The sequence below is a fragment of the Oratosquilla oratoria genome, chromosome 17 (assembly GCF_046742065.1).
Source record: "Oratosquilla oratoria isolate Oo_2021 chromosome 17, ASM4674206v1, whole genome shotgun sequence".
In the NCBI taxonomy this organism is placed as follows: domain Eukaryota; kingdom Metazoa; phylum Arthropoda; class Malacostraca; order Stomatopoda; family Squillidae; genus Oratosquilla; species Oratosquilla oratoria.
The window spans coordinates 35767733-35788870 of record NC_134793.1 but is presented as its reverse complement, the minus strand read 5'-3'; the positions used below and the strand labels follow the sequence as shown (position 1 = coordinate 35788870).

At 41.5% G+C, this 21138-nt stretch overlaps 1 protein-coding gene across 7 annotated transcripts in view; it reads right to left on the bottom strand.

Moving 5' to 3' along the window:
• Nucleotides 1–2462: 2462 nt before the first annotated feature.
• Asator (tau-tubulin kinase asator) overlaps nucleotides 2463–21138 on the bottom strand; it is a 384867-nt gene continuing 366191 nt past the window's right edge. For 5 of the 7 annotated variants that reach the window (XM_076200954.1, XM_076200949.1, XM_076200951.1 and 2 more), the window contains 7 exons: nucleotides 19435–19458; nucleotides 19092–19310; nucleotides 9775–10169; nucleotides 7988–9355; nucleotides 7401–7652; nucleotides 6368–6553; nucleotides 2463–4447 (listed from right to left, as the gene is read on the bottom strand). In XM_076200954.1, coding sequence (XP_076057069.1) covers nucleotides 4339–4447; nucleotides 6368–6553; nucleotides 7401–7652; nucleotides 7988–9355; nucleotides 9775–10169; nucleotides 19092–19310; nucleotides 19435–19458 — 2553 coding nt within the window. In that variant the 3' untranslated portion in view covers nucleotides 2463–4338. The remainder of the gene's footprint in view (nucleotides 4448–6367; nucleotides 6554–7400; nucleotides 7653–7987; nucleotides 9356–9774; nucleotides 10170–19091; nucleotides 19311–19434; nucleotides 19459–21138) is intronic. The other 2 variants (XM_076200952.1, XM_076200955.1) reach the window with 2 other exon arrangements.

Here is a 21138-nt window from a genome sequence, read left to right as displayed (position 1 = left end):
AGATAAACAATGATTGTAGTAAAGATACACTAAATGATCATGAAAACACAACGTTCGTAATATAAAACGGGAAAATTAAGAGAGTGCACTACGCAGAAGCTACACGATTCATGTTCACGAAAGGTAACAAAGCAACACCACAAAACAATTCTTCTGTGCTTCTGTACATTGCCTTTCAACATTTCCCCGTCAAAGCAGTTCTTGTGGGGAAGTTGTGATGCCGGAAGAAAGAAACGAAGAAACGAAAATAAAGGAAAATTGCTAGCGATACTGAACAGCGTCACATAAGAGACTTCCTTTTGAGCTGATGGGAGACACAAGGTTGAGAATGCCGGACCACCACAAGGACAACACGACTGTAATGCCACACGAAAATATAGACAAATGTTTTCTTGTGCGTGTGTATGTGTATGTGTACGTGTGTGTGTGTGTGTGTGTGTGTCGTAGCTCAGTTGGTGTGCTAGATTCAATTACTACAGTAAAACGTACCGGGCGTGAGATCAACTCTGGCTCAAGAACGAAACTACAAAAGCTTAGCCCGATTACTGTAATTCTGTAGGTCTCACGGTGGTGACGTTAATGTTCTACTTCACTCGTCATCCATTACAATTGGGGCGGGGCACTGGAGGTCGGGAACCACCCGTGTGGCGAGGAGATTGGCTTCGGGATTTCCTGTTCCCCCTAAAAAAGTGCGATTAACCAGAGGGAAGATAAGTCTATTGCCGAAAACACACACACGCACAACACACACACACATACATACATACACACACTCACCCATGATGCACAAGTAAATAAAATCGAATACAAACTAACCTGGTACGGAATACCAAAGTCCTATTGGAAGAGAAGGGAGGCCACTTAGGAGAGATATTGTATATATCGGAAGTAATTCTGATGTATTCCCAGATACTTCTTCCCCTGGGGTGTCCACTCTGTCAGCCATATATAATTAATATGTATAGATATATGTATACGTATATATTTATATATATATATATATATATATATATATATATATATATATATATATATATATGCTGTATATACATATATATGTATATATATATATATATACAGTATATGTGTGTGTGTATGTGTGTATATACGCACATATACACATACACACATATATATATATATACATGTATGTGTGTTTGTGTGGATGTGAGTGTGTATGGATGTGTGTGTGTGCGAATTACTTTTGCAACAGAGGTGGACCTATTTGACGCAATATGAAGATGGAGCTGGAGACAGACAGGGGTTCGGTGAGCGAACTGGCTGAGATTCGGGTAGCACGATGCTGCGCTACACGGCGCACCAAGAACACGTACGATACAATTTTCTGTCGACACGAAGAAGGGAACACAACCGAGAGTATGTATACGTGTGTGTTGGTGCGGACGAGTCGAGTATGTGTACTTGTTTTTGGGCGTATATGCGCGCACAAATGCGCACACATAGGCACATACGAGCCCACGAGCGCGTGCACACACACGCACACACACATACACACAACCTGGCTCACAGAAGAACTGAAAAGAAAACTGAGGAATGATATTAACTTGAATCCGTTATCACTTGGACTGTGAATCTTTGTCGCCAGCTAGGATGAGCCTGCAGTGGATGGTGCTACCAGACAGCAAGAGAAGAACGAGGGGGGGTGGGGGGTGTTTGAGAGTGCTAAGGTGGAGTGGGGGGGGTCTGCGGCCTCGTGATTTGAAATCTAAACGTGTGTTTTGGGCAAAACTAGACACGGAAGGAAGAAGTCGAAGGACGGAGAAGGGAATGTGCATGAGTTCAGGAAGGCAGTTCGTTTTTTCATTTCATGAGTATGATATGGAGAGCGAAAGAGAGAGAGAGAGAGAGAGAAATGTGATGGTACAAAGAAAATCGGAACACTATCAACATGAATGTGCATGTGCGGAAATTGTATCATCTTCAGCTGTCACCGATCCCTTCCTCTTCTTCTTCTTCTTGTTCTCTTGTTCTTGTTCTTTGTTCTACAGGCTACGAGGGTGGGGAGAATGAGAACTTTAGGCCTTGTATACTAAAGGAGCAGCAAAGCCCATTGTTACTCTCATCTTTTTCCTGTTCTTAAATAGTTATATCAAATTCGTGCTAGTGATGATAATGATAAAGATGAGGAGCATGGCATAGTAGTTATATATATGTATGTACTGTATGTATATAAATGGCACAAATCATAAGTACCATCATCATCACTAGCATGAATATCATCACTATTAAAATGTTGCACTAAACATAGACATAATTTATCACAACCGACTGTAAGAGAGCCCAGGCTAGAAACTGGATCTAACTGATCCACCACCACAATCCATAATGGAATAAAACACAACTCTAAGAGGTGACGAGTGGTGGTGGTGGTAGTGGTGGTAGTGGTGGTGATAGTAAGAACTACCATCATCACTGAGACTATGATATTTAATGGTACAGTCACCATGGGCTTTTTTTTTTTTTTTTTTTTTTTTTTTTTTTGAGGAGCATGAAAACTCATCACTCTCATCGTAAAGGGACCACAGCACCTTGTCAATTCAAGGCAACATCACCGCACGCTCACCCACGGCTGGGGAGAGGTTGAGGGGGAGTTCGGGAGTTCGGGGGGACCAGGCGGCTGAAGGGGGAGAGGGGCGAGATCGAGGGAGGGCGTAGGCGGTTGAGGAAGATAGGGCGGAGGAATAGTTTACGAGTATATTATATTCTTTCTCTTGTATCACATTTATAAATGTCATCAGTGGCGTAGTCACGGCCGGGGTTCCACGACAGGACGCGAAATCTACTTCATCAATTATCACAAATGAAGCCAAGGTTCTCTTCGGTGACTCTGTCTACAAGATGCTTTTCCTCTTCGTTCTTAGTCTGGTACTCCTGCTGGTGGTTAGCGGTATCGGTGGTGATGACAGAAGCTAAAGTAACAGCATTGACACCACTACCAAGGGTAGGACCGTGGCTCTCGCTTTGGCTGGACTTCGTGGTGGTGCTGGAGTTAGACATTCAAGTCGGGGAGCTGGTGAGGAGGAGCGGGGGGGAGGGGGGAGGGAGAGGGGCAAGGACAAAGCCGGTGTCGAAGAAAGACGGCTGCTAAAGAAAACAAAACATTTCCGTTTTGATTACGTGCGAAAGTTCTAGAGGTTTTTTTTTCCGTTTTCTTTCTTTATATTTTTTTCATCCTTCTTCTTCGGAGAGAACGAACGGAGGTCAATGGATGGTTTGAGATACACAGACTTGAAAAAAAAAAAATGGGTGGGCGGGAAATTAAACGTCGAAGTAGTAAACAGCAAGAGGGGATGGCGTACAAACAGACACGTCTCACAGCAACAACCCTTTTCAAAACTCTACATAGCAGAGTTCATCATCAACATCATCATCACACAAGCAGAAGGCTTTGACTAACTGTACCTTTCCAGCACTTTTGGTATGATAATAATAAATGAAATATATATATATATATTCATATATATACTCATATATATATAATCTATTATCATGAAATGAACTTAGTTGCACTTCCCTATTTAGGACTGTTTATAACTGTCAGTGAGTGCAATAGAGCTGCGATCAGTGATCTCGTCTGTGACCTTCTAGAATTATATAAAACACATTCTAGAACTCTATATAAAACCACGTCTCTTTTCATTACCTCGAACGTCCATCTCACGCCATCTTTCCCCTCTGTTTCTTTTCTTTTTTTTCTTTTTACACATCTGCCTCTGGTGTCAGTTGATTCCACCAACAATTGCCTTCATCTCATGACCATGACTAGGATCGTCATCGTCGTCATCATCATCGTCATCATCGTCACCAAGAAGTCTTCGGCAGGTGGTAACCGCATCCTCCGGAGATCCGAACAGGAGACTAGAAGTGAAGCCTACTCCCCGGGAGCTCCAACGCCTTCATGTCGACCTTCCCATCCTCCTTCTTCTCCTCTTCCTCTTCCTCCTCCTCCTCCTCCTCCTGGATATCTCGGTGGAACGCAGAGGAAGACACACAGCATTTGGTAGTAGTGGTGGTATTAGTCGTGGTGATGGAGGGTGAAGAAGAGGGGGCGGAGGTGGCGACGGCCAGAGCAGAAGATGGAGGCGGAGGAGCTAGCGTGGGGACTGCGGAGGAGGAGATAGAGGTGAGGAGGATTCCTCGTCCTGGAGTGTAAGTGATGCTGTTGCCCCCTCCGTGATGGGGGTAAGGCACCCCTGTGAGAGTGTTGACCACCTCCCCCTCCCCGCCCCCCCTGTGACTGCTGTCAGCGGCGTCCATGTCTCCCCACGGGGCCGGTGGAGGGGGAGTTGGTCAGGAGGGCAGAGGGGGAGGGTGGTGTCAGTCAGGCGATATGGTGCGGTGGTGGTGATGATGGCTGGTGCCGCTGTAGTGTTGGCGTCGGTAGTTGTCACTGCTATCGGCACTCAAGGGGCGGTATCGACGTAATCTGTGGGCGAAAGGAAAAAGTAATGACGTCACGTCGTCTGCGAAAGTAAACAAAGAGTAACGACATAATCTGTGGGCGAACGCAAAAAGTAATGACGTCACGTCGTCTGCGGACGTAAACAAAGAGTAACGACATAATCTGTGGGCGAACGCAAAAAGTAATGACGTCGTCTGCGGACGTAAACGGGTAATGACGTCATCTACGGGTATAATCAAAGAATAATGACATTATCTTCGGGTATAAACGAAGCAAAAGTTAATAAAAGACAGTTTTGTAATTTTGGGGTCGTCTTATACTGCTGATGCGAGGAAAAACATAATGTCAATAATAAGGTAAAGTAGACACAAATACACATGCGCTCGCATACAGTATCAATATACACACATATTTGTAAATATATCTTCCTGTGGCATCTCATATGTTTTTCCACTCTTTGTACAAGAGCTTTTGGAAAAGGCTTACGACAGGGCAGTCAGGAAGGCACTGTGGGATGTATTTCAGATATATGGTATAGGAGGAAAACTGTTAAGAGCAGTCAAGAGTTTTTTTCCGAGAGTAGTAGACCCCATATCATAATTAGAAATGGAGAGGGTGGATTGAGGTAAAGGTGGGGCTTCGCCAGAGATGCGTTATGTCGCCTTGGCTGTTCAATTTATACATGGATGGGGTAGTGCGAGAGGTAAACGCAATGGTAATGGGCCGGGGATTAGAGATGGTTAAAGAAAATTTAGAAAATTGGGTGATAAGCCAGTTGTTGCTGTTTGGTAACGACACTGCGCTTGTAGCAGGATCAGAGGAGGGTTGAAGGAAGTTAGTGACAGAGATGGGGAAGGTGTTCGAAAGAAGGAGGTTGAAGATCAATATGGGTAAAAGTAAGGTGATGAGATGTACATGGGGAGAGGATGGCAGCAAATTAGAAATGAGTATTATGGGAGAGAGACTGGTGGAAGTGGATAGCTTTAGATACTTGGGGTCGAATGTGGCAAGAAAGGGAGGAATGGAGGTGGAGGTAGAATGTAAATTGAGAGAAGCAAGTAAATGCCTTGGGGGGTTAAAAGTGTAATGAGAAATAGACATTTGGGAATGGATGCTAAGAGGATATTGTATAAAGGGGTGATTGTGCCGACAGCACTGTATGGGGCAGAAACATGGAACATAAGAGAGGAAGAGTTTAAATGTGTTTGAGATGAAATGTCTGAGAAGTATGGTAGGGGTTACTAGTCTGGATAGAGTGAGAAACAAGGATGTGAGGAGGAGAGTGGGGGTGGAAAGGGAGTTGGGAGATAAGGTTGATGAAAGAGTATTGGGATGGTTTGGACACATGGAAAGAATGAGTGAAGCAAGATTAGTAAAAGGTGTGGAAGGCAGAGGTGGGTGGAGTGAACATGAAGGGGCGACCAAGGATAAGGAGAAGAGAGAAGATAGGGGTGAGTGGAGAATGGTTGAATAGATAAACTGAATAGATGTGATAATAAACAAATAATTATACAAAATATAACAGAAAGAGAAAAAATACGTTGCTGTGACATCTCGTAAGTTAATAAATATATGGATAAATGAATAGCTAAGCTGATAAATAAACAGATAAATGAATAGATGAACAGATAAATGAATAGATGTAATGATGAATAAATAAATATATAAAATATAATAGAAAGAGAAAAAGAAAAAATACCTTGCTGCGACATCTGAATAAACAAATAAATGAATAGATGTGGTAATAAATAAAAAGATAAATGAATAGAGGCAGTAATAAATAAATAAACGTATAAGATATAATAGAAAGAAAAAAGTACCTGGCTGCGACATCTAAATATACAAATAAATGAGTAGATGCAATAATAATAAACAGATAAATGAACAGAGGTAGTAATAAATAAACAAACATATAAGATATAATAGAAAAAGAAAAAAAAATACCTGGCTGCGACATCTCGAGTGTTGGGAGGTTCTGACGGAGGAGGTCTGGGCTTCCGGTGGTGATGCGAACTCTCAGACTCGGAGGACTCTTCGTGTTGGGGCTTCAGGAGACAATGAGGGACTCCCCGGCTGGAGTCGTAGTAGCGTCCCCCAGATCCCGCCTCTATCATCGACACCCGCTGGCGTCTGTGGTCGAGGACAAACAATGCTGTAGTCCACTGGTTTTCCATTTTTTTTTTTTTTTTTTTTTTGCCATTATGCCCCACCTAATCACATTTAAAATCCTGATATCCACCCCCCATGTGGTGATGTACAATTCTTATCATTTGAAAAAAATAAACTCCCCTTTAGCTGGAAAAGCATAAAACCTTGGTTTAAAACCACTTCAAAAGAACAAGGCATCAATGAAAAAAGAATATTGAATAAAATAAAAATAAAAAAATTGTACCCAGACTTTCTCAGTTGCCCTCAATTGCCCCTCCCCTTTAAAAATCATATTGCCCATCTGAAAAACCGAAATGCCCACCTGTGGGGCGTACGTCCCACGTTGAGAAGCACTGTTGTAACCGCTTTTCACATCTAGTGTATTCACATAATAACATCCATGTGGCGGGGAGTTATGAATATCGGGTCACATGGAGAATTGTCACCCCCAGAAAGCTCACATGAAGAAGCGTCACCCCATGAGATCCCACCTGAAGAATTGTCACCCCATGAGATCCCACCTAAAGAATTGTCACCCCATGAGATCCCACCTGAAGAATTGTCACCCCAGTACGCCGAATATCAGCAGTGGAATAAGGATTAGGTTAGGTTAGGTTGCAGCATTTTGTAGTTTTGGCGGCACAACCAACATCTAGCTCTTAAATCAGGTGTACGTACGCTGCCAAGCAGTGGACTAGTGACTTGTGCCTGATTAAGCAATGTGATTTTCTATTCTTAAACACAGATGTGATGGTGGTCGTTCTTGTTTCTTACTACGCAAGAGAATCTGGCCAGCTACCTACAAAAAGAAACTTATTAGGTTCCCTACCCTTGGCGCGTTCTCGACTGTAGTAATGAAGACGGCGGAGGGTTGACGTCCGAAAGTGGTCTCGTTCTTCGTCGCTGGAATCTGAGATTGAGTTGCGCTTCGTCCGTCACGTACTTCTCCACGCCGTGACGCCGCCGCCTCAGGGCTGGGGTCAGGTCGGCCAGGTCACTCGAGTCCCCGTTGCCCTCCTCCTGGCTCCCCGACCGCTGATGGTCCCGCAGGGAAGAAGGTGAGGCACGCTCCTTGCTCGACCTGAACAGAAAACGGGTTGCGGTTATTTCTGGGGATACTATTGTGGCGAGAAAAATGGGTCTTTTGTCTCACGGGGACTAAAGATACTAGCTGTCTGATGCAAAGAGACCCAATGAAACCCAAAACGGCCCATTGAAGTACGGGGTAACTGGGATCAAGGTTAAAACAAACAAACAAACACACATACACACACACGACTGGATACACTTGAGTTTAAGTAATGAAGGAAAGAATGGAGGGGACGTTACTATGTTCCTAAAAAACACATCAGATACAGAAAGGAATAGTGGTGGAGGGGGGTGGAAGGTTAATAGCCTAAAAAAGACAAGTCCTACCTTCGTGACTGGTTCTCTGACTGACTCCTCGTGCTAATAGAATCCTCTTCCATGCCAGGCGAAGTGACCTTTTCGGCAAGAGCCACCGAAATACGACGAGCGGCTTCGGCCCGGTCAGCATCTGTGTATCGAGGACTTCTTGCCCCTGATCCTTGAAGAACTTCCTCCGACTCCTTCCCCGACCTGGACCACGTTGGTACCGGGATTCGGCTCTTACCTAGCGAATCGTCTTGCTGACCAGGAGATCGGCGTTGATTTGGCCTCTGCTGCTGGTCCGGCGAACTCGAGGTCAGAGGTCGAAGGTCAGAGGGGCGCGGTGTGCTGGCCTTGGAAGATGTTTCAGAGCCTTCTTCAAGAAGGTCTTCGCAGGAGCGTCGATGTCTGGAGGATCTACTCCTTCTGGCACTACCGCCACAGCTTTCGCTGTGCGGCGGCGTCCCGCGGGGGGAGACGGAGGGCGTGACGGTTCGGGAACGATTCATCATAGTGGAGGCCTGGAAAGCAGCCGAAAGGTCGTGGAGATTGATGACCGAGATCTTCCGCTTCTCCTCACTGTCCATCTTCTCCTCCAGCACAAATTCCAGCGACTTCCGCCTCTCCGAAGACATGGATCTGTCCTCCTCGCATATCGTGTCGTGCCGTGTCCGTGCCTCCGTGTACCGCGACGATTCGGGCGGGTTACCCATGACGGTGTCGTACCGTGACGACTCCTGAGGCGCTGCCACGGTGTTGTCGTGCATTGCAGACTCATAGCGACTGGTTTCGGGGGGATGGGCTGCTGATTCGTACCGCGTGACCTCACCGTCCTGGTCCTTGTGGTCTTCGATGACGGGCGGCAGAGCGACCACCCCGACCCGCCTCTGGCCGTGCCGGGCGTCATCCTTCCTCGGAGACCTATAGTCCTTCTCGTCCTTCGGCGGCGTCTCAAAGGACTCGTCGTTCTTGGAAGCGTCCTCCTCCTTATCACTCTTCGCTCGGACTTTACCCGAAGACTTCTGGGAGACTTCGTGTCCGTCGCCGCCCTTCTGGCCCGTGTCTTCGGGCGGAGGGGCGTCGTAGTACACGGAACGCTCCTCGTGGTGAGTCCCGGGGCTGGATTGCTGGGATGTGGTCTTGCCTGTCGCTCCATTAACGACGCCTTCGATACTTCGCTGTTGTTTGACGCTTGTGCTCGGGGCACCGTCCCCTTGAACCGATCCTGCGACTTCTTGTCTCGAGACGACGCGAGTCTGACTAGCTACAATGGTTGTTGGGCCGGACGGGCCCGAGAACTTGCGGTCTTTGTCGAGCACTCTGAACTCGATCTTGCAACCGACGACGGCATCCACGGGCTCATCTTCTCCATTCGCGTCATCGTCTTCGCAAACCCTGTGGAGGCAAAAGGCGATGCACATACCCGTATTCGTCCTTATCGTTCTATGTAAATCTGGATGAATAAGTCAACATACTACTGTTTGTCTTGCATATTAACATCCACGAGTACAACTACTCATCCACTAATGCAATAGAAGTACTTTAGGGTCTCAGTTATGACTACCATTTGATGGATTTAAGATGACTTTGTCATGAAGTAACTGGCCAAATTATATCTAATAACTTTATATCGTAAATCATAACCCCTTTTGCTGTTCTTAAACACAATCATATGGTATTTGCCATAACAAAATAGTTCAAATCAGCATCATACATACCATTTAATCAGCAGGGTACTTGTCACCTTCAGAATGTGAACAGGAAGTCATAAGTGCATTTCTTACAGATGCAATGAGAGAAAACGGAATACTTACCCAATGTCAGGCATGCTCTGCCTCCGCTCAGGAGTAGGTGGCGTCCCTTCCTTGGATGCCCTCACCGCTACACCTCTGGTAAGATCCATCTCGTACGTCAAATCTGTAAATGTGGCCTGGTGGAGCTTCGGCGGTTCAAGACCGGGGCGAATATGACTAGATATTTGTGGGTTGGACCAAGTTCGCGGTATGCCTTGACTGGCTGTCCCGGAAAGCAACGTTGCCGCTTTTCCGGGCTCGAGCGCTAGGCAGGCCACCGTTGCTCCTCGGCCATTCCTGGCATGGCCGTTTTCTTCGAGCTCTTCCATTCCTCCCATGGCTCGCGTTACTACGCGGACTTCCTCAACTCCGTGGCTGACGGCCTGACTAGGGCCCATCATGGTTACATCAGGAACCTGTGGGGATGGATAGACTTTTCAGTACATCAAAATGGAAGTCTAATAACGTCATACAGTCCTGTATTCCTAAAGTGTGTGTGTGTGTGTGTGTGTTTTTCATACGTGGGCCCTAATATAATCTGGCAAACTTTGTTTCCTTAATAACTTCTGGAAAGTTTGCCAGGCTTCTCAAGGTCATTCTATTAGTGGCAGTCTTACCAGTTTGGATAATTTTGTATTTGGAGTCTACCTTTGATACAGGAAACTTCCGAATATTGAACCTATAACACCTAATTCTACCCTACTCCTGTCTACCGAACGTTTCTGAGTCCAAGGTCACGTTCTACAAATCCCGTTCTTGCTCAAGGTCACGTTCAAGGTCATGCCCTCTGACTGGTCCTCCCAGACCACAAGGACACCAAACGTCCTCCTATGTTGGCCACCGCGTTGGGTACAACAACAAAGACATAGCAAGCCACAGTGCGACATTCGAAGCCACATGAACATAAACAACACCATAATCGCATTCCGCAAACACACTCAAATCCTCACAAATCTTGTGTTAGTACAAAATCCAACCCAGCTTCTGTTAGGCGCACAGCACATCACTGGCATGCAGATTAATGTATTGTATGGGTGTTTCTCTTATCACCTGCTTCACTCAGTGTTTTCATCCTGGCGATGATGAAGTTCTTCGAGAGGGATCAATGTTACAATAGACTGTCCGGCTGCAATGTGCAATTCTATCCATTTGCAACAAATCTATATTACTGTTGCTCTTCTATGCCGATCTGACAACTCCATTCCATCAGCACTGTTCTTTTCAATTTTTATACACTACCACCACAATGTGTGGGGGTTCTTTTTGGTTTGGGAATTCTTTTAGAAGCTTCACATTAAAATTTTATTAATCCTTTACAGGTCCTTTAGTCTTAAGAAAATACACAAAAAACTATCCTTCACGAGAAGCATGGCACCAAAATAAATTTGGTTTCCAGGTCCTTATAGTATATTTTTGGTCCCTTGAGGGTTTTCTGGAATGACTGTATAGTCTGCAGCACTGAACATTTCCCTCCAATCTCCAATACCAATGAGCATTAGTACTTCAAAGCTGCAATGCCAATAATCACGTTTCTTGTGCTGATGCGTTGAAAACGTTAATCGTATCACATATTTTATTATTTGTGAGCACTGGATACGAAGGTGTGGAGCTTGTGGGATTTGTTGTTGGTTAACATCGAAGATGGAGCCCAGAGATGATGACGTGTAGGGTGACCTCCTCGAACAAGACACTGCGCCTCTGCTGCTGGCGGTTCTGCTGAAGCAATGTGGCCCCCTCGTCAGCATCAAGATCTACTCGACTCTTAGCATAATACCAACAATTACATAACCCAAGCATGAACAAATCTTCAAATGCAAGGCCTACTCGACTCTTAGTATAATACCAACAATCACATAGTCCAAAGTATGAATAAACTTTCAAATGTGAAGGCATGGAATATTGAGGCGATTTTTAGAGTAGCTGCGGTTTCTTTCGAAAAGGCAACGGAAACTTAGGGCGGCCAGCAATTTGTTGATAGGGCTGCCAACACTTCCGGAACGCAGGCTATACACTGGGCGTACTGTTAAACGTGCGAAGGTTCAAGGAACCTATCTGCCTATGGATTATCCAACCTTCCACCTGTATGTTTGTTTGCATGATCTCCAGTGTGCCTCCCGCGCTTCAAAGAAGTTGGTAGCCCTGATTCCAGAAAACTGATCAACCGACGCTTTCGCTGTCATTTGATCGAATCCTAGCGACTGTAAAAATGCCGGAAACTTCTAAAACTATAATTAACCCTAATAAAGTAATGTCCTTGTCTCCACAAGGATATTCAAACTGTAATCTTAGGCTTAATGCAATGGTTTCCAAACTAGTGCCCTCCCCATTGGAACGAAAATACTATTTGCTTCAGAACAGGAGACCCCTTATGTGTGGACCTACTTTTATTTTCATCATTAACACTTTGAACACATGGTCATACTTCATGGGTTCTGCATGATATTGCCTGCTCAGAGGTAACATAGGTATCAACATATTGTAAATGCTCGAGTTGCAGTGAGGGGCTATGGCTACAAAGATCAGAAAGCTGTTGAAATGTCGTCATGACTCACAGTTTGGAAACCACTGGCCCTATCATTGACAATGCCAACCAAAGCAGTGGTTGCACTCTATGTAAAATGAAAACAACTGTAGTTCATGTATGTATGCATATGTGTGTGCATGTATACATACATCAATATGTGAGAGAAATAAATAGACAGATAGAGAGAGAAAGAGAGGAGGAATGGTGGGAAGAAGTGTTGTTGTTCTTATTTTTTACCTTGTTCTTGTTCTTGATCTTGTTCTTGTTTATAAACCCCCAAGGCAGTGATGATGGAACCTGACTCACAGATCCCTGATTAGACTCCCAGGTTTCAACCTCTCCCTCTCCTCTCCCTGTCCCTAATTCTTAAGATTGAGAAGTCATTGGGACTGGGCCTGTCTGTGGCTCCTCCTGTGTAACTACTACTCAAATCAGGCACATCAACTCGTGCCAGAACAAGGATGTCTGGGGGTTACCAACAGCTTGGGAGAGGGGTGAAGCTTCTCATCAACAGCCAAGTGCTGTAGACCTTGAGTTACAACACTTAAGTGAAGCTGTATTTCCTGAAGGACTCAAAGGAAATGAAGGGAATAGCTCAAATCTTTCTGTTGCAGATTGTGGGAATATTAAAGCATTCCTTTTGCATGCTAGTGGTCCACCCAGCAGTTGCACTGATTTTGGGTACATTCTACTGACCAGTTGTATCCCACACAAATAGTGAAGTTGTGTTGTAATAATGTCAAATCAATGGGGAAGTAACTCGAATCTAGTGCAATCCTTATTCTTGGTCTGTAGAGTAGAATGTATTCACTAAGAACACAATTAACCCCAATCAGGTGGAAGAGAGAGGAAGAGCATAAGAGAGAGAAAATAAAAAGAGAAGGGTGAAATGGAGAGAGGCAGAGATTACCACAGAAAGACTGATATGACACCTAAGTAGATTTTCCATATAAACAGATGAAATCTTACATATTACTCTATTCATACCTAAAATCATCCTATGAATATATTTATTCACATTAGACACTGAGGAAAGTCATTATGGATATTAATAACAGTTAATTTGGTGTTAAGTTGGAAGTCAATGTTACAAACACTGAGAGGAAGCTAAGAAATAAGAAAGAATCCCTGGGTCACGTGACCTGAGCTGGCTAATCACACTCAGTCTGAGTCACACCCCTATACATATTCCAATGGCTACCTCCATCATAAGGCCCTTTGATATATAGACAAAATATTCCAATACTTTTGTATTCTGTATTTCAGCTCTACTCTCACAAGCTTTCTTTTGATAATGTACAATTTTGTATTTTCTGTATGTTCATTCATACACACACACATGTACTTATGTACTGTATGTAAGCATATGCAACAAATGCTGACTTTATACACAGTATACAAAGTCTGTAACACATTGAAATATACAAATGTTTTATAAAAAGGACATACCTAAAAAGAGTTCCTTTACTTGTGTTGCAGTTCAGTGTACAGTCTTACTCTGGATCTTTTTTGCCTTCTCATGACCAAAGTGAGTGTAAGTTCAAATATGCAGTGTTTGACAAAGAGTATTTCTGTTCTGAATGTTGATTTTCACATTTCAATTGAAAGACCAGCAAAGACATGAAAATGAGCAGTTATTGAAATTATACATGTGAGCAAGAGAATGTAATGAAGAATGTAAATACTGATTTGGACAAATACAGATCTTAAATCATGCACTTTCTATGTATTACATCATCACTATGTGACATAAGCATTCTTTCAATATAATTTTTCTTCACAGCTTGGCTGATCTTTGATATGGAAAGAGAATATAAGAGAAAATACAGAATACAGAATGTACTGTTCAAAAGACTTAAGGTTAAACTAAAATGGAAGCCCATGCAAAGTAGTTAAAAAAAGAATTATAGCATGGATTACTCAAGTCAAATTAGGAAGGATTAAGGAAGTTAGTGACAAAGTTTAGGAAGGTGTGCAAGAGGAGGAAGTTGAAGGATGTGGGTAAAGAAAGGTGATGAGATGTGCATGAGGAAAGGATGGCAGCAAATTGGAAATGAGTATTAACAGAGACAGGCTGGAGGAAGTGGCTAGCTTTAGATACTTGGGGACGCATGTGGTGGGAAAGGGAGGAGTGGAACTAGAGGTAGAATGTAGTTTGAGAGATGCAAGTAAATGCCTTGGGGGATTAAAAAGTGTAATGAGAAATAGATATTTTGGAATGGACACTAAGAGGATATTGTATGAAGGGGTGATTGTGCCAACCGCACTGTATGGGGCAGAAACATGAAACATAAGAGAGAAAACATTTAAATGCATTTGAGATGAAATGTTTGCAAAGTATGTTTGGGGTTACTAGGTTGGAGAGAGTGAGAAATGAGGAGGAAAGCGAGAATGAAAAAAGAGTTAGGAGATACGGATAATGAAAGAATAATGGGACGGTTTGGAAACATGAAAAGAATGAGTGAAGAAAGATTAGTAAAAGAAGTGTGGAAAGCAGAGGTGGATGGAGTGAACAAGAGGGGTGACTGAGGAAGAGATAGATGAATGTGCTGAAAGGGGTGTTGAGAAAGAGGGGGATGTCTGTTGAGGAAGGAAGGGAGAAGACAGAAGATAGGGGTGAGTGGAGAATGGTTGTGTATGGATGATGCTGTGATGGATGCATGGATGGGAGTGGGTGGGGGATGAGGGGATTAGGGAGTGGTTATGTGTGAAAGAAATTTTGATGCAGCCTGAAGGAATTTCTCTCCGTCCACTCTTCTTCTGGATGAGGAGACAGAGAAAGGTGTTTGCCGATTAAATGAAGCAGTCTTGCTATGGATGTGCTGCATCTTTCTGCATTGGTTCTGACCCAGGGGAGTGGGCAAGATGCATGGATGACCCATCATCCAGGAGGAGCTAAGCAAAGATGGTGGGAGGGAGGGTGGTGAATGGGAGTAGAGTTGGTGGGGATGAAATAGGTGGGAGTGGAATTATGCCTTTTGACATTGGCTACTTCCCTTGTAAGGGAGAAAAAGTCCTTGGTATATGTATGTACAAAAGTCATAACTGAAGAAGGACAGAAGAAAAATTAAAAATGAAATAAAACCAAAGACCTAAACATGAAAACATAAAACACATGATCAGGGAACAAAAATGCAATTATTAGTTGCCAGTCAACTTAGATTAATCTTTTTCTATGAAACAAACACAACACAATCTCTGCAAACATGATTTGGTGGGCCAACATTGGCCCTAGTTTGGCGTATATCGGTAACAAATGGGCCAATCTAGGGCCAATGTTGGCCCACTAAATCATGTTTGTAGGGATATTTTGGTTTTCATGAACAAATTATACCTTTAACCACCTCTGCAAATAACCCTGATTAGATCTACAACCTGGTCTTAGTCATAAATAGAATACTGGTATTGTCTACACTAAATTCGCTACATACATAAATCTAATTTCAACTAGTACAAATATGATCAATAACAAACAAAATAAATATGGTGTATGAGAAGGTAACAAAAGCAGACAAACCATGGAAAGAAAGAAGTCTACATCAAATGTTGAAAGACTGACAATGTTTTACCCTGAGCGGGTTTTATCAATTCGCTGACAATGACAAATCTCACTCCTGTTATTTATCTTTAATCTAGACACCATTCCTCATATAGTGTTTCTGTCTTTCACAATTAACATAATTTACTCCAAGTATACAATTACATGTATTCATATGATGAATAACTAATAATTTTTCATATGACTTTGAAAAAGCCAAGTGATATCACACATTCAAATATTCAAGGGCACTTGATGGATCTACATCTGTGACTGTGTACAGTTTGTCATGACAAAAGTTATTTCATTCCAGAGATGGGTACCAAGGACATCATACTGATATGCTCGGAATGGTGCACTCCATCATTGTGGGGACATACTTCAATTTAGGGTAAAGCCAAATGATCTTGATCATCTACAAGGCAAACTCCAGGCTGAAATGCTTCAAGCTATCTCAATTAATCCCTTAAAGCAAGTACAATACCTTGTTGATATTTATCTTATCAAGGTTTAGTGCATGCACCAGACTGGGGGGATCAACCTCTGAAATGACCTAATGATTGCTATCTTATTGTGGCATTACACTAATTAACCAAGTAGTTGTAATTCTCACTTGTAGACTGACAACAGAAGTGCTACAGAGATATGGTCTTTTGAATATATTAACTAAAGACCAAATACTTTGTGAAGTTCAGCAGCAGCTAACCCATCACCTTTGTCCTACATGCTAGAAAAGCTATCTATAAAACAAATCTACATTTAATCTAAGAAACAAGTCATCACTACACTTGCAAGGAAAATGATCGCCATTCATGTTATGCACTCTTTAGGTATAACCAGACACTACAACATGCAAGGAAAACATCCAGAAGAAATTCACCAGAGCAGAGAGTGATAAAGGAGAGAGGCAAGATGTCAACAACAGCCACAAAGCATTAAATTTACCTCTTCAATTCAGTGTCATATGTCATAGATATGATTTTGATTATGGTTCTATTCAGTTGAAGGATAAAATTTAAAAAACAAAGATTGCTTCCCATAGTCTCAAGTTTCACCACCTTTGATGACGAGATTTTAAGTGATTTGAAGACTGAGGCTTCAGAACTTGAAGAACCCTACGCAACAACTTCACAGGATCCTTCAAGTTATATATTCAATGTGAAGACGTTTTGCGAAAATGTACTAAAACTTTGGATAATGGAGTATCCCAGTTATTTCAACTCGTAGAATGTTTCATATTTTTTTACTGTCTAATGTCAGGCGATGTTATTTGGCTGAGGAATGGTTACTGAAGTGAGGAGGCTAATGCGAGTGAAATGTTAAGAGTAATTACCCTAGATTTGTTACGTTACAATATTGACGTATTGTACTGTACGGATTTTGTTCTAGCTTATGTTATATGATTTAAGTTAATTGAGGGGTGCTCCTGAGATGCAGATTAATTTCGATCATCCAAAAGCCCATTTTATTTCAAACCTATCCTTTCAGTCATAAGAATAAGAAAAAAGGCACTTGCCAGAACAAAACCTGTAAAAGAAGTTATGAGGTAAAAAAAAAAAAAAATGATATAGTGTGAAGGACATATACTGCCATGAAAAAGGACTAGTGTTGTTCATATTTCATCTAGGTATGTGAGGACTATTGACAGGCAGCCTGCCTGTAAGTGGAGGTACTGCAAGACAGACATCAGCGATAATCATTTTCCTGCTGCTCTCTTCAAAATCTGTCAACACCCATACCTCCATCTAGAGATGCAGTCCTGAGGGGATGACTTTTGGTCTCTAGACCAGGCCCAAGATATTTTTCTATAAGTTTCCACTGCATTTCCTCCACCTTTTTACATATGGAGAGCTAACAACTAGTGACCGTTTCCTTCATCCTAATACTTTCAGCCAGTGACATGGAAACAGTTCTACATCAATACATCATAAACAACAGTCTGATATTTCTTCTCAGAAAGATCAATGAGAGGACCCAAAGACTGTTGCCAGCAATTGAAACTGCAGGTTTCCAGTTAGTTTGTCAATATATGTTTGGGTGCTCTGAACAGTTGTTCTGTAGTTGCTGTGCTGGGAAATTATAATTTGGTCGACCCAGAGAATCAGCGAGGACTCAAATAAATTTGGGATACAAGACACCACACCCCCCGACCTCCACCTGGAAGGGCAACCATGAGGGGCCAGGCATCTCCAGAACAGGCCCAGAGAGTCACTCAATATCCATGTATGCTGTATGCATTTATGAGTGATATAATCAAAGAGTAAACATTAGCAGCCTATTCACAAGTATAAAACTACGTGTTCATGAAAGTTTTAAAGACCTTTCCCAACAGTTTGCTTATAAATCTAATGCACCTACATAGGATAGAATATACGACACAAAAACATATTCAATGTTACAAAAATAAGGATAAAAAATATTTGTTTTGTGTGGACAAAAATAATTAAAAAGTGTATGTGTATATATGTATATGTATATATATATATATATATATATATATATATATATACACATATATATATATATATATATATATATATATATATACATATACATATGTATATATACACATACATATGTATACATATATACACACATACACACACACACATTTATATATATATATATATATATATATATATATATATATATATATATATATATATATATATATATATATGTATATATATGTATATATATATGCATGTGTATTTTCCTAGTTGTATTATACAGGAAGGGAGCTATGCTCGTGGTGACCCGTCTTTGTGTGTGTGTGTGAACATATTTTTACATCTTTAATTGTTCCTTTTGTTTAAGTATGAACGAAAATAAGTGTCAAGGAACTATACTGTTAAACTATTGCTGATTTCTACATCATTTGGCAAAATGTGCATGATTAGAGATTCTAAACTGTGAACAATGGGTTTCATCATATCTAACCCTTTGATTGGCATTAGGACTTTTAGTTTTTTACTCTGGATTGTCTTTAGTTCTAAGGAGTGCCCTTTGCCCATTAAAGGGTTAATAAGGCAACCAAGGTTAACAAAATGTTGAAATAAAGAAACCCTATGTGAGGAACATTTAGATTGATAAGAATTATTTGTCAATGTTTAAACACAACTTCTGTTCCTCTCAGGATATTCCTTTCTTCCAGCATTTGCCAAACTATTCTGTATTAACAGCATCATCTGAGTGCTTGGATTTTAAGTCAAAGCGTGTATAAAGCAGTAACATGTGCAGGAATACTGGCCCTAGTGAATGATTTCATGTTCGCACCTGTGTATGTGTGTGGTGGTCTGAAGAGCGGTGTTTATCGTCCTCACTAATCCTCGATAGCTCTGGGCCTCCTCCTCCCACTCCTCCACTTCCTACTCCACCTCCAGACTGCCGTCGGGATTTGTCTCCAGTGAGACTCCCCACCACCACACCGTTGCCCACCTCCTGCACAGGTGTAACAGCTGTCTCATCTGGGCCATGCGATGTGGGCGACATGAGCTGTTGGTGATGTGGTAACAAGATGTTTATGAATTGCTGTCAACTTTTGATAGAAATTTTATAAATTGGTGCATTAAGGATTTTACTAGTCATGGAAGAAGCCAATTTCTTCAATTAATCTCACCTTCTTGTTTTCCTTTGTTAAGAGCTGAATAAATAAATACATTAAGAATTTTAGCTAGTCAGCTATTATGTAAAAGAACATCCAACTACTGATATAAAATGAGACCCCTCTTATTCTATTATGAAAATATTTCTCAAAATGTTGTGTGACAAGGTATCAGCTATGTGGTACAGACACTCCTGAATTAAATTATCTTCTTCAAGATAACATTTGCTAAAATTTACTTGATCAAGTTGAAACTATTTGTTACCCAGTACCTAAAAATCAACAGCAGTTTCATATGTTCAATCCAGTGTCTTCTCATATATCTATGGCATGTCCAAACTGAGAGGGTAACTCATCACATCTTTCCAACATATTACATTTCTAATTCCTTAAAATATTTATGGAAGACAAAGTCTTGTGAGTCAACAGCTAAAAATTTCTAGAACTTTATTATATCTTTGTATACAAAGAAATTCTAGATAATCTAATAAAATCCATGTGGATCAAATATGGCAGTAAGGATGTAAGAAATATGTTTGTCTTATGAGCAGATCTGTTCATATATTGGGAATAAAGAACAGTGATTTACTAGTCTAGGAATTAGATAATGGTGTTGGAATATCAACAATTATTCGTTAATGTTAAAAATACACAAGTCTAAGAGCTGAGTATCTCACAGGCTCTGATCCAAGAAAATTGAAATAGATTGTAGCTTACAGCTAATCAGAGGGACCACAGATTCTCTTTTAGTATATTTCATCATAATTCAATATCCATTGGACAAGCCTTGGGAGAAAGTAAGTTCTTAAACTGTACCAAGTTTTTCATTTGTAACTGTAATGTGGAAGGGAAAAGGAGTTCAATAATTCAATTTAACTCCAAATCAATTGTTAATTATGCAGGAAGGGGTTCAAAAACTTGGCTACTGATGCTAAAAAGAAAAGTCTTTGGAAAAGGTTGTTAAACTTTGAACTGTTTCATGTCAAAAGGAAGAGCTACAATGGATACTACTATTTTGAAATCAACCATGAATGATTTCCTTTTTTTCAACTTTTTTATAGGATAACTAAACCAATTCAATGACCAGTATCATTTAGTTTCTACATTAGTATAAGAAAACTGACTTTTAGAAGTAGAGAAAGAGGACTGAGAGGCACATGGACTAGTTTTCAAGCCTCTTTGTTTATTCTTGTACTTGGACATCACAAAGGTTCCATGAATAAATGCACACTGAAGGAATGTAATTCTACCTTCCAAATTTCATTTCTGGTGTACAGTAGTGACCAGAATGAAATTTCTCACAGTTTACTTCCAATAGTGCAAATATACCGAGTTACAAGACACTGTTGCAAAAATTATAATGAAACTGGGAAGATTTAAAAATTTTCAGTAACATTCTAAAAAGAACAAGAAAGATGGCCTTCTATATTTTTGGGGAAGTTTCTACAGACTTGAATTTTTGGGGCTATTCAGACCCTGATATTTTTTTCATATCCAAGATAAAAGTAATTGGTGTTACATGAAGAAATAATCTATATGTCCTAGCTCTCATTTCCAGCAATATCCAAAGGCTTTTTCTTTTTATGGTTAAGTCAAGCAGGAGAGAAATTCCTGTTAGTAGTTTTCATAAACCAATTGTGTTTTATAAATGCTTTCGCTACGACTATGAAATGGCACTGCCAACAATCACGAGGCAAACATGGGAAAGGTGTTTATTCA